Source organism: Lithobates pipiens, unplaced genomic scaffold, assembly GCF_037356315.1.
Source record: "Lithobates pipiens isolate NorthernLeopardFrog02 unplaced genomic scaffold, aLitPip1_a1.2 Scaffold_28, whole genome shotgun sequence".
Taxonomy (NCBI): domain Eukaryota; kingdom Metazoa; phylum Chordata; class Amphibia; order Anura; family Ranidae; genus Lithobates; species Lithobates pipiens.
In genome coordinates, this window is record NW_027507789.1 from 185,315,114 (window position 1) to 185,327,205 (window position 12,092).

Here is a 12,092-nt window from a genome sequence, read left to right on the forward strand (position 1 = left end):
ATGCAAAAAGTCGTTGACCTTCGGGGGAGAGTTAATAAAACTGGTGCACACAGAATCTGGTGCAGCTGTGCATGGTAACTTCAGCTTGTTCAACTAAGCTTTGACAATAAAACCTAGAACAGTGATGGCGAACCTTGGCACCCCAGATGTTTTGGAACTACATTTCCCATGATGCTCAACTACACTGCAGAGTGCAGGAGCATCATGGGAAATGTAGTTTCAAAACATCTGGGGTGCCAAGGTTTGCCATCACTAACCTAGAAGCTGATTGGTTAAGCCAGCCATAGATGGTTCAAATCCTGGGGGTGCAGCAGGGACTAGCTGAGAGTCTAACCATCTAAGGGCAGCCTGAATGTACTCAAGTCAATCCATCCATTGATGGACTTGGGTACAACCAGTATGTTGGATTTTGGGCATGTGTTTATTGCCAGCGGCTATAGCGCGCTAGCAATAATCGTTGTGTTCTCCCAGCAGTGACAGCTCCCCACAGGTTGCAGGAAAGAAAATCGCACCATCAATGACTTGCCCTACTATGCACAGTTTTACCAGATTTAGTAAATAGTTACATAGTTAGGTTGAAAAAAGACACAAGTCCACCCAGTTCAACTACAAAAAAAATAAAAAAATAAAAATAATATCATACAATCCCATATACCCAATTCTATACCCACAGTTGATCCAGAGGAAGGCAAAAAACCCCAGCAGAGCATGATCCGATTTGCTAAAGAAGGGGAAAAAATTCCTTCTGGATCCCCCGAGAGGCAATCAGATTTTCCCCGGATCAACTTTACCTATAAATGTTAGTACCCAGTTATATTATGTACATTTAGGAAATAATCCAGGCCTTTCTTAAAGCAATCTACTGAGCAATCTCTCCCTCTTGACCTTGATTGGCCAAACCAGGGCAGCTGATAGAAATCATGGGGCCCCCGTACAACCTACCTGATATTTTTGTTGAAATGCAAAAGCCTCGATGCTATGCTTTGCAGCCATGGAAGAAATTCTACCCCTGTTGAACAAGACCCGTTCAAGTGAATATTGGCAAGGAGGCAATATCTGCACTCCCACGGTGAGCGATTGGTACCGATCACACTGTGTTCATTCATGATGGTGTGTTCATTCAGGATGATGAGCCCCCCCCCGCTCACCATCCTGAAATAACCACACTGTATGCCCTCAGCAGCTGCCAGTGGGAGAGGGGTGGAATCAACAGCATTGTGGGGAAAGACCCCCCCCCTTGCAGCGCAGCTGTGCAAGAGTCACAAGTGTCAGCAATAAGGAAGTACTGTCGGCCCTTCTGCTCGGCAGCTGCCTGGGCCCCTCTTTTGAACTGATGAGGCCTTAGCCCAGTACAGGAGGACAGCTGTACTGCCTCATCAACGGCCCTGGGTCAACCTATACCTATGGTGACCTTTACCTCTATGCCAATTGAATAACCTCTCTCCTGTGAAATTGGCTCCAATTCTGCATTTTCTTTTTCTTTGTACTTGTATCTGAGGGCCTTTGCACACAGGTTTCATGGTACCTCTGGTGCTACCAGTAGTATCTTTACAAATAACACTGATGAAAGGAAATCTCAAAAGCAAATTTTATAGCACTTTACAATCCCTAGTTACATTTTGTGCTTTACTGCCTATTCACAAGGTATTTTTCTTATATATTTGTGTGGATACATTGCTCCACTGACATGTTGCATTGTCTGCTTGTGATATGGATTGTCCAGCAGAGGGAGCCAGGTTCCCTGTTGATCTCACCGGAGCTATGTGCGGATGCAGCTTTCAATGATGATGTCATGTCTAGCCAATAGACATTGGATACTGCTGTCGCCTGATTGAGGCGGTCTACAGCCCTATTGGTATTCAGGGGTTTGAAGCATTAGCCTTTAGAACCTAGCTGTGAAATGCTTGGGCCCTTTTTTCCTCTAAATTTGTCAATGACAGAATAGTTATGTGCGGCTCATTATACTCCGTGACCTGGGCTTTGGCTATTAAGATTCTACACGTAATGCCTTTTGACCACATCATTCAGTGGACACAAGGCCAGTCTTTGGCAACCTGCAGTTCAGAGCATTCTGGGAATTGGTTTTCAACATAAACTGGAGGCCCATAAATTGCAAGGCTAAGCAGAAATAATACAAAGTGAAAACAGAATTGCGGACTTTTTTTTACCAAGTGCAGTCTGCAGGCGAATACAGCTCTAACCCTAACCCTAGGAATGCCCACCCCTGGTACCTACCCATCAAGAAATTTTTATATTTGCACAATCCCTCCCTGGGACGCCTGCCTTTACATATATTTATTTCAGGTAGTTGTATAGTGTCGTCAATTTACGCAATGTTTTACATATACATTGTACATTCACATCAGTCCCTGTCCTCAAGGAGCTTACAATCTAAGGTCCCTAACTCACATTCATACATACACTTACTAGGGCGATTTAGAGAGGAGGCAATTGACCTTCCATCTTGTCTTTGGAGTATTGGAGGAAACCTGAGTACCCGGAAGAAATCCATGCAGGCACAGGGAGAATATGCAAACTCCAGGCAGGTAATGTTTTTACATGCACAGGAACTTTAATGGCATCCCAGTCTTGGTCCATAGGGTTCAATATTGGTTTGGCCCATCCAGGCCAGTCAAGTTCCTCCACCACAAACTTGTTCATCCATGTCCATGCAAAGTTGGAAGCGTGAAATTGTCCAAAATGTCTTGGTATGCCCAACCCCTGAAAAACAATCCCACACCATAATCCCCCCACCACCAAATAATTTGAACCAGTGCACAAAGCAAGGCCCTTAAAGACATGAATGAGTGAGTTTGGGGTGGAAGAACTTGACTGTCCTGACCTCAACCCGATAGAAGACCTTCAGTGCCTGACCTCACAAATGCGCTTCTGGAAGAATGGTCAAACATTCCCATAGACACACTCCTAAACCTTGTGGACGGCCTTCCCAGAAGAGTTGAAGCTGTTATAGCTGCAAAGGGTGGGACAACTCAATATTGAACCCTACAGACTAAGGCCGCGTACACACGCGGGGACTGTTCGCTCAACTTTGTCCGTCAAACAGTTTCAGCGGACAGTCCGCTCAAAATTAGCATGGACGGACTTGCCCACACACGACGAACGAACAGTCCGCTGAAACCGTGTGCGATGACGTGAACGGCACGTACGACGGGACTAGAAAACGACGTCCTATACACTGCAATGCAACCTTCGCCGTGTAAATTCTTTCTGAGCATGCGCGAGACTTAGTTTGACGAACAAGCCTACACACGGGCGGACTGTCCATTCAAACCAAGTTTCAGCGGACAGTTTTTCGGAATTTCCGAAAAACTTTGTTCGTCAGACTGTCCGCTGAAACTGTCCGCTGAAAGCCCACACACGAGCGGACTGTCCGCCGAAACACTGTTCAGCGGACAAAGTTGAGCGAACAGTCCCCGCGTGTGTACGCGGCCTAAGACTGGGATGTCGTTAAAGTTCATCTGCGTGTAAAGGCAGGTGTCCTAATATTTTTGGTAATATAGTGTATCTACAGCACTCTGCTGGCCTCTCCCACCAGCCATGATCTTCCTGCATTACATAGAGAAACCCAGCAATGGCAGCACTGATTAAAATATGGTATGTAATGAAAACGGAAAGGGTTTATTTAAAAATGTCATTAGCATGTTGATGAGGAGGGAAAGAAAAAATGCAAAATCTAAGCAGATTAAACTTCAGCTTTAAAGCATACTATTGATTTTGTTCCCTGCAGGTCACTCCAACAGACAAAGCTCTGGAATATGACCGAGATTTCCGAATTCGTCACTATGCTGGGGATGTAGTGTGAGTATCTGGAGGACGCCTGACTGTTGTTAAGGTGTTAATCCTGCTGTCAGATTCTAATGTCTAATTACATGGCACAGTCCTAGTCTCCAGAGTGGCCAGTTTAAAAACTTGGCATTTGATGGGTTCCACAGGTTCCTCGTTTTGTTTCTCACCATTTTTCTTTTTCCATGACAGTTACTCGGTGGTGGGATTTATTGATAAGAACAAAGACACGTTGTTCCAGGACTTCAAGAGACTCATGTATAACAGGTGAGGCAAATCTATGCTGTATGTATTAATATGAATATTGGTTGCTGACTCGTCTTTGCCAAATATTTTAGAGATCTCTACAGCGGAAGTGTAAAATGCTTCCATATTCCTCCATATATCCCTGTTTTGCTTTATACTGATTTGCTGTCTTCTCCGTGGATTACCCCCTTCTGTGGAGTAGCCTATTTAGTTTTTATTGGACTACTTGTCACTCTTATGTCTGACCCGTTACAACTAATGCATATTAAGCCGTGGCATCTTGGTTTTTCCTGTGGTATTGTATATATTGTCGCTGAAAATAAAGAATTATAAAAAAAAAACGAGTTCTTCAATATCCCAAATGCTAGAGAGGATCCAGCTTAAAAGAAAAATCTTATAGTCTTTTATCCCCACAACCTTGAAAACCATTTGTCTGAAAATTCTCATTAGTGCATTCGATGACTTGATGAATGACATTTGAAAGTACAGTAAAACCTTGGTTTGAGAGTGTTTTGCAAGACGAGCACCATGTTTTAACAAATTTTGACTTGATATACAAGCGATGTCTTGATATAAGAGTAGCGTCATGTCACATCTGAGTATAAAAGAGAAGAGAGGCGCCACTAATGCCGCATACAGACTATCCAGCGGACTTAGTCCGGCAGACAATCCACCGGACTTTCCAGCGGAGGTCCGCCAGACTTTCCGAACGAGCGAACTTGCCCACACACGCCCACACACGAACTGACTTTTCCAGCAGACAAGGACTTTTGGCGGAGGTCCGCCGGACTTTCCAAATGAACGGACTTGCCCACACACGGAGTAAAGTCCATTCATTTTGAACGTGTCTCACCATCAATAATGGTGAGACTAGCGAAGGAAGTCAATGTTGCCGCTTCCATTGGCGAGATTGACACCTTGCTAGCCCTGTCGTTTGATATGGATTTTAAGGGGAACCCCTACGCCAAAGATACGGCGTGGGGGTCCTCCCAAGGTCCATACCAGACCCTTATCTGAGCACGCAGCCCGACTTCCTTCTCTAGTCCCGTTGTACCTCAAGTCACGTTCAAAATGAACGGACTTTACTCCGTGTGTGGGCAAGTCTGTTCATTTGGAAAGTCCGGCGAACTAGCACACAGACGAGCAGATTGTCCACCGGACAGCCGGAGCCCACACATGGTCGAATTGTCCGGCGGACCAGAGTCCGATCCGATCGTGTGTACACTGCATTAGTGTAGCAATACAGTTACATTTAATGAAGATATAACATTTAGCATTGCTACACTTAGAAGCGCCTCTCTTCTCTTTTATTTTGCTTCTAATCCCCTTGTGATGAACATTTTATGGTTACCCAACCTATCATATTGCTATAATCTTTTTATGTGGACTATAAACTGAAGGACCTATGAAAAAATGGTTGTGGAACAAATCATCTGAGTTTCCATTATTTCTTATGGGGAAATTCATTTTGATATACAAGTGCTTTGGATTACAAGCATGTTTCTGGAACAAATTATGCTCACAATCCAAGGTTTTACTGTACGTCAAAAAAAGTTTGCTTTTAACATTAGATTTTGAAGTAAATGGATATTCCTGAAGGAAAACCACATTCAGTGTTAGGAATTGTGTTCATTGGAGAAACATTTCCATCCTGCTCCTATGAGTTTTTTCATCATTGTGGTTTTGACCACAATAACGATTGAGCAAATGCTTTTAAAATTCTGCTAGTGTGTGGCCAGCTTTAGTCTATTGTCTATGTATACATTTAAGGGGGGTTACAGGAGACAAGGGCAGGTGGGATATTTTGGTTTAGATGTCCTCTTTAGAATGGTCAAAAGATCTAGTTCCAGATACAAATGGGAATTAAATATGCACCTGGGGGCAGCCATAATTGCTGGTTTCATTAGCAGGGTTTGCTTCCTGCCGATCCTCTGATCTTATTAAAAAGACGTTTCTGGTTTAAACAATGGATTTGTAGTAGTAACATGCTGACAATGCACCTGGAAGATAAGAGTCGTGTCATCTCTGGCTTGACGCTAAGTGACATAAAGCATTTTTATTCCCTTTTACCCCAAAATTATACTGTTGGAATACCTAGAATAATGTGAGTTTTAGGCTGGGTTCACATATGAGCACGCAGCGGCTCACAGCAGGCCCAACACGGACCAAAAGGCGCAGAGCGTTCCTATGCAAATCGCACCAGAGCCAATGCGGAGATATGTGAACCAACTCCATAGAGAACAGGCCACAATCTCCTGCTATTGCGAAATTGGATGGGGGGAACCCAGCACTAGTGTGAACCCAGCCTAAATGATTGGTCCATTTTAACTATAGCTGTCCATACACAGATCAAAATTCAGCCAATCCTGCAGGAAGCAGCTGGATTTCGAACATTGTATGGGCAATTGGGTTCATCAGATGTCAATTGTTCAGTTAGATTTAAAGTAAAACTATGGGTAAACATTTTTTTTTTTCATTTTGGATAGAGTGGGGGAGGGTTCTAACCCCTGTCAGATTTTCTTTTTTTCACCATCTGTGACCCATTGCGGAGATTTCCCTTTACTTCCTGTCCCATAGCCAAACAGGAAGTGAAAGGAAATGCCTTCAAATTAAGGGAATTCCTTGGGGACCCCAAGGTCACCAGAACTAGCGTCTCCATTGGAAGATTACCCCTCTATTACTTTTCTGGGGACAACCCAAACTTTGGGATTTTCTTTTACGTTCACTTCCAATGATAATGGTAAACAGGACAACTAGAGAGGGGGAATCTCCTTAACAGGGGCACAGAGCCAGGTAAAACCTGGCAGGTGTTCTAATCCCTCTCCATGCTATCCAAACCTAAAAAAAAAAAGTTTTGCCTTTAGTTATACTTTAACCAATTCCCGACCAGCGCGCGCCGATGTACGTCAGCAGAATGGCACGGGCAGGCATATTGGCGTACAGGTACGTCCAATCTTTAATACCGCCCTGCCATTGCGAGCGCGCCGCTGGTCGGGACCCCCGTGAGTACGGTCTCAGGTCCCGCGGACTGGATCGCCGCGGGCATACCCGCGATCATCTCAGGGGGGCGGCTGAACGAGCAAATGTCGTTGTAAACAGCATTTCCCCATTCTGCCTAGCAACTAGATGATGCTGATCTCTGCTCCATGTGATTGGAGCAGAGATCAGTGTTCACTAAATTAAAGCCCAGCCCCCAACAGTTAGTAACACACCCCTAGGAACACTTAACCCTACACTGCCACCCACTGGTTAACCCCTTCACTGCCAGTGCCATTTACACAGGAATCACTGCATTTATATAGTAGTGATTGCTGTATAAATGACAATGGTCCCAAAAATGTGTCAAAAATGTCCGATGTGTCCTCCAAAATGTCGCAGTCACAATAATAATCGATGATCGCCGATTACTAGTAAAAAAAAAATTAATAAAAATGCCATAAAACTATCCCCTATTTTGTAAACGCTATAACTTTTGCGCAAACCAATCAATAATCGCTTATTGCGATTTTCTTTTTTTTACCAAAAATATGTAGAAGAATACGTATCGGCCTAAACTGAGGGGAAAAAAAAATGTTGATATATTTTTGGGGGGATATCTATTATAACAAAAAGTAAAAAAGAATGTGTTTTTTTCAAAATTGACGCTCTATTTTTGTTTATAGCGCAAAAAATAAAAACCGCAGGGGTGATCAAATACCACCAAAATAAAGCTCTATTTGTGGGGAAAAAAAGGACGTCAATTTTGTTTGGGAGCCACGTCACACGACCGCGCAATTGTCAGTTAAAACGACGCAGTGCAGAATCGCAAAAAGTGGTCTGGTCTTTGACCAGTAAAATGGTCTGGGGCTGAAGTGGTTAAAGTGGTTGACTCTCAAAAAAAAAAAAAAAAAACCTGCAAGGCATTATTAGCTCATTATGAAATACTTACCTTAGATGGAAGCTGTTGCAGAGGTCCCCATACACCGCTGTGACCTGGTGACATGTCTCTTGGAGTTATTTCCAGGTTCGCGGGCTCTGGCGCTGTGATTGGCTGGATCCGCAATGACGTCACGCATGAGCGCGGAGGACGGGGGTTTCGGCACAGCTGCTGAAGAAACGGCACGAGCGAGCCGTTTCTTCAGTGCGTATGCGCCGATGACGTCAGCACATGGGTATACAGTGAATATCTCCTAAACCGTGTAAGTTTAGGAGATATTCACGGTACCTACAGGTAAGCCTTATTATAGGGTTGCCTGTAGGTAAAAGTGGTAGTACAGGGTTTACAACCACTTTAAGCCCCCATTTACACCAATGCGACTTGACGGTTACAAATCATGACAATTTGCACCCAATGGAACGGTTCATATCACCTCGATAAACGGGAACAAATTCTGGACATTCTGGAATTCTGGATGTCTTGAAAAATAGCCTTCATTTATTAAGAAAAATTCACATCAAAATCAAAGATGGAAATCACAGCAGACAAAAAAGCTGACGTTTCGCACTAACGGCAGTGCTTATTCATAGCTAATGATTACAAACCAGGAAATCAAGTAAATACTCTTTCTAGTTACACCCATGTGTTTGAGTAATTAATGAAATCGGCCTTTTGGCTAAGATCAAGTGTAGTATCTGTTCTTATCAGTTACCAGGAGGTGGCGCTTGCTTCCGTCCCTGTTCTACGGCGAGGTGGAGCAGGGTTGGCGGTTGCTATGCAAAGCCTGCTGGTGTAAAGGTAACCCGGAGCGGTTCGTAGCCGAAAGGGAAGCCTTCTGATGAGAATGGAGAACCACTGGTCGAAGCCAGGGGAGGGGACCCTGGCCTTTTGGCCTGGATTGTGGCAGCTTTAGCTCCAGTCAGTTTTTCGGGATTGGAACGCTTGTTCCCCCTTTCCCCTTGGGGGGGAGCGGCCAGTACGTCCTGGATGTAATTAGGTGGGAGTGATGGGAGTGAGGGTGTGACCTGATGGTAAAGGGTCTCACTAAGCTCCTGGATCTCCATACCTTCCTGATCAGGGGTGGGGGCTGTTGTGGTCTGGGCCGGGGGGCCAGGGATGCTTTTGTTGGAAAGCCCATGGTGATGTGCCCCTGGAGTGGCAGTCCAGGGGTGCCTTCTTTCACTGTGCGTCAGCACTTTGATTTAGGCACCTAGGTCACGTCACCATTACACGCTTTTTTACACCTGCCTCTAGGGCCCAGCCTTTTGGCTAGGACCAGAGGAATTTTTGATTATTTATTTTATCTGTGTGTGTTTTGTCACTGTTTGTCACTTCACGTTTTGATTAGTAGGGTGTCGGTCCTCGGACCAATCCTGAACGTCTTGTGGGAGAGCGGACATAGGCCTTCTGGCTTGGTCCAATCTCTATGAGGGGGGGCCTACCTTCGGGGAAGCCCCCACAGTACCAAGTACCTAGGAGGTTCTGTTTCGGCAGTCCTCCCGGGGAAAGGAGGTCTTCCGGTTTCATCCGGGGACCACTTGTTGAGTCTGGTACCTCAGTCCCCGTCTGGAGCCTAACGCCCCGGGGGATCAGGGTATGGTCCTTCTTTTGGAGGACATCAGACACCCGTCTGCACTTTTTAGTGTGTCACTCTTTATGTGTGTGCACTTTTTTTATGCACCGGGTGGAAGTTTTTTGGGTGTGTTTGCACGCCATGGGCTTTTTCAATAGAAAAAAAATGAAATAATTACATGATTGAATACAGATGTGGATGGATACTATTATAACCAAACCTCACAGGTGAACACCTATTTAGTGTTACAATCATTCCACATTCCTAGATGTGATCGAAAAGTAATGAAATGGATAAATGTTAAGTGAAAAAACACACAGTGTGAATGAAACAAAAAATGATAAATAGTAAAATATATATATATATATATATATATATATAGTGTCATGTGATACGAAGTGCTACAACAGGGGACCAGGATGTGTTCGGGCACAGAAGAACCAATGTCAGTGGCAAAGTGTATATTAATATATATTGTTATATAAACAAAAAACATATGGTATCTGAAAAAACTAAAAATAGATATAATAGTATATAATAGAAAACAATTATCAATAATAAACAATATGTGATTGTGAAATCATGTGACTGTGAATTAAGTGGTAATATATAAAGTGAATCAATTTAAAATAGACTAATAATATATAACTAATTATATTTTAATATAAATGGAGTTGAATTAAATTATATCTACTGGCTAAATGTGTGTACGCCAACTTATATACACATATGAAAAAGGGGGGGGGGGGGGGTTCTATCGATTCGACTCGTGTCACAGTAATTATGAAAAAGGTTCCTGCACTACTTTTTTGCAGATTTCCTTGCGACTTGCATAGACTTCTGTTAAATAAAGTCGCAAGCTGCAATGAAATCGGCAGCGCAAACTGCACTGATGTGAGGCTTTGAAATTGCGCTGAAGTAGCAAGATTTCAAAGCCACGCCGGTGTGAACGGGGACTGAAGGGGCATGTTGGAAAATTTTACATCAATCAACAGCTGCGATCAATCAAGTGCAGCCACGGATCAGTGTACTCTGACAGCAATGGGTGTTGCTGTCAGAATATAATCCCCAGGATGGGAGGGGAAAGATTTCTTTATCCACCTCAATTGTGTGGATGGAGGAATCTGTTTTTTGTATGTCCAGCTTAACTGGAAATATCACTTTGTACAGAGTCAGGGTGACTGCTGTTAACAATTGGCAGTAATCAGACCGATACACAAGACAGATACACAAAACAGCGTTCGCAGAATTACACAGCATCCATCTGTTTTGGCTGTCATATCTGCTGATGTTTTACAATTAAGGCAAATTTATAACTGAAGTGTTGATACACAAAATTGAAATTTTTGTTTGGAGAGGGACTTAGGTGGAATAAGGTCTGCCATACACATTAGGATTTATTTCATTCATCCCTGTGAATGAAGTCACTAGATTCCCCCATCTGTGTTATACCGCAGGGCTGAAGGAATCCTCTCTGCTGGCTGTTGTACTGTGACAGCTGCTGCGGCTGTCTGAATACCCGAGCAGCGATTGCATCCAATTGGCTGCAGTCACTGTGTGGCCAGGAATTTTTCCGCCCACCTCCTTATATCTGTAGATCAAAGTTTGTCAAGGAGAATGGTGTCAGCCAGGTCATACATGGATTAAATTTTGCCTGATCCAGCAGTAATCAGCTGAAATTTAAACCATGTATGGCCAGCATAACACGCCCACTCAGATGAGAGGTCAGAACTGCAGTGATGAGAGGTCAATGCCAACCAAGGTCCTGGCTCTGCAGCCTGCACCATACATATGGTCTTACAACTCTTACTGCAGTAGGCGTCTCTCTATTTTTGTTGTAATTACTAAAGTGTAAAAAGAGAGGAACGCATACTAGCAAGAGTAAAGCTGGCTACACATTATACAATTTTCCTGTTCAATTTACTTTCGATTTACCTTCAACTATGTACTGCCTGATTGCATACAAATTTAAAGTGTTTAGATATGACCTCATATTATATGGTTTTGTTAAATCTACAGTAAAATTGTTTAATGGGTAGCCAGCTTAAGGACGGTCGTAGGCGGTTCAAAACTCGGCCAGTTCAGCAGGAACAGGCTGAGATTCAAACCGTATGTGCAGGCTGAATGTACCATTCAACTTGGGTTCAACCAGCCTGCTGGATTCACTTGCAATTATTGCTAGCCGCTGCTATAGCCGCTTAATCACTGGCTTAAGGACAGCCATAGACTGTTCGAATCTCGGCCGGTTCAGCAGCAACAGGCTGACATTCGAACTGTGTGTACAGGCTGAATGTACCAAGTTGATCGACCAATCAACTTGGGTTCAGCCAGCTTGCTGGATTCACATGCAATTATTGCTAGCCACTGCTATAGCCGCTAGCATTAATCACTGGCTTAAGGACAGCCATAGACGGTTCGAATCTCGGCCGGTTTAGCAGCAACAGGCTGAGATTCGAACCGTGTGTGCAGGCTGAATGTACCAAGTTGATCGACCCATCAACTTGGGTACACCCAGCTTGCTGGATTCACTTGCAATTATTGCTAGCCGCTGCT

The 12,092-nt window shown here is 43.9% G+C and overlaps 1 protein-coding gene across 1 annotated transcript in view; it reads left to right on the top strand.

The window, feature by feature from the left end:
* The window catches only part of MYO1D (myosin ID), a gene marked incomplete in the record, with an annotated part of 144,044 nt that overhangs the window by 89,250 nt on the left and 42,702 nt on the right, over positions 1–12,092 (top strand). Inside the window, 2 exon segments of the mRNA XM_077460114.1 lie at positions 3,749–3,819; positions 3,997–4,071. Coding sequence (XP_077316240.1) covers positions 3,749–3,819; positions 3,997–4,071 — 146 coding nt within the window.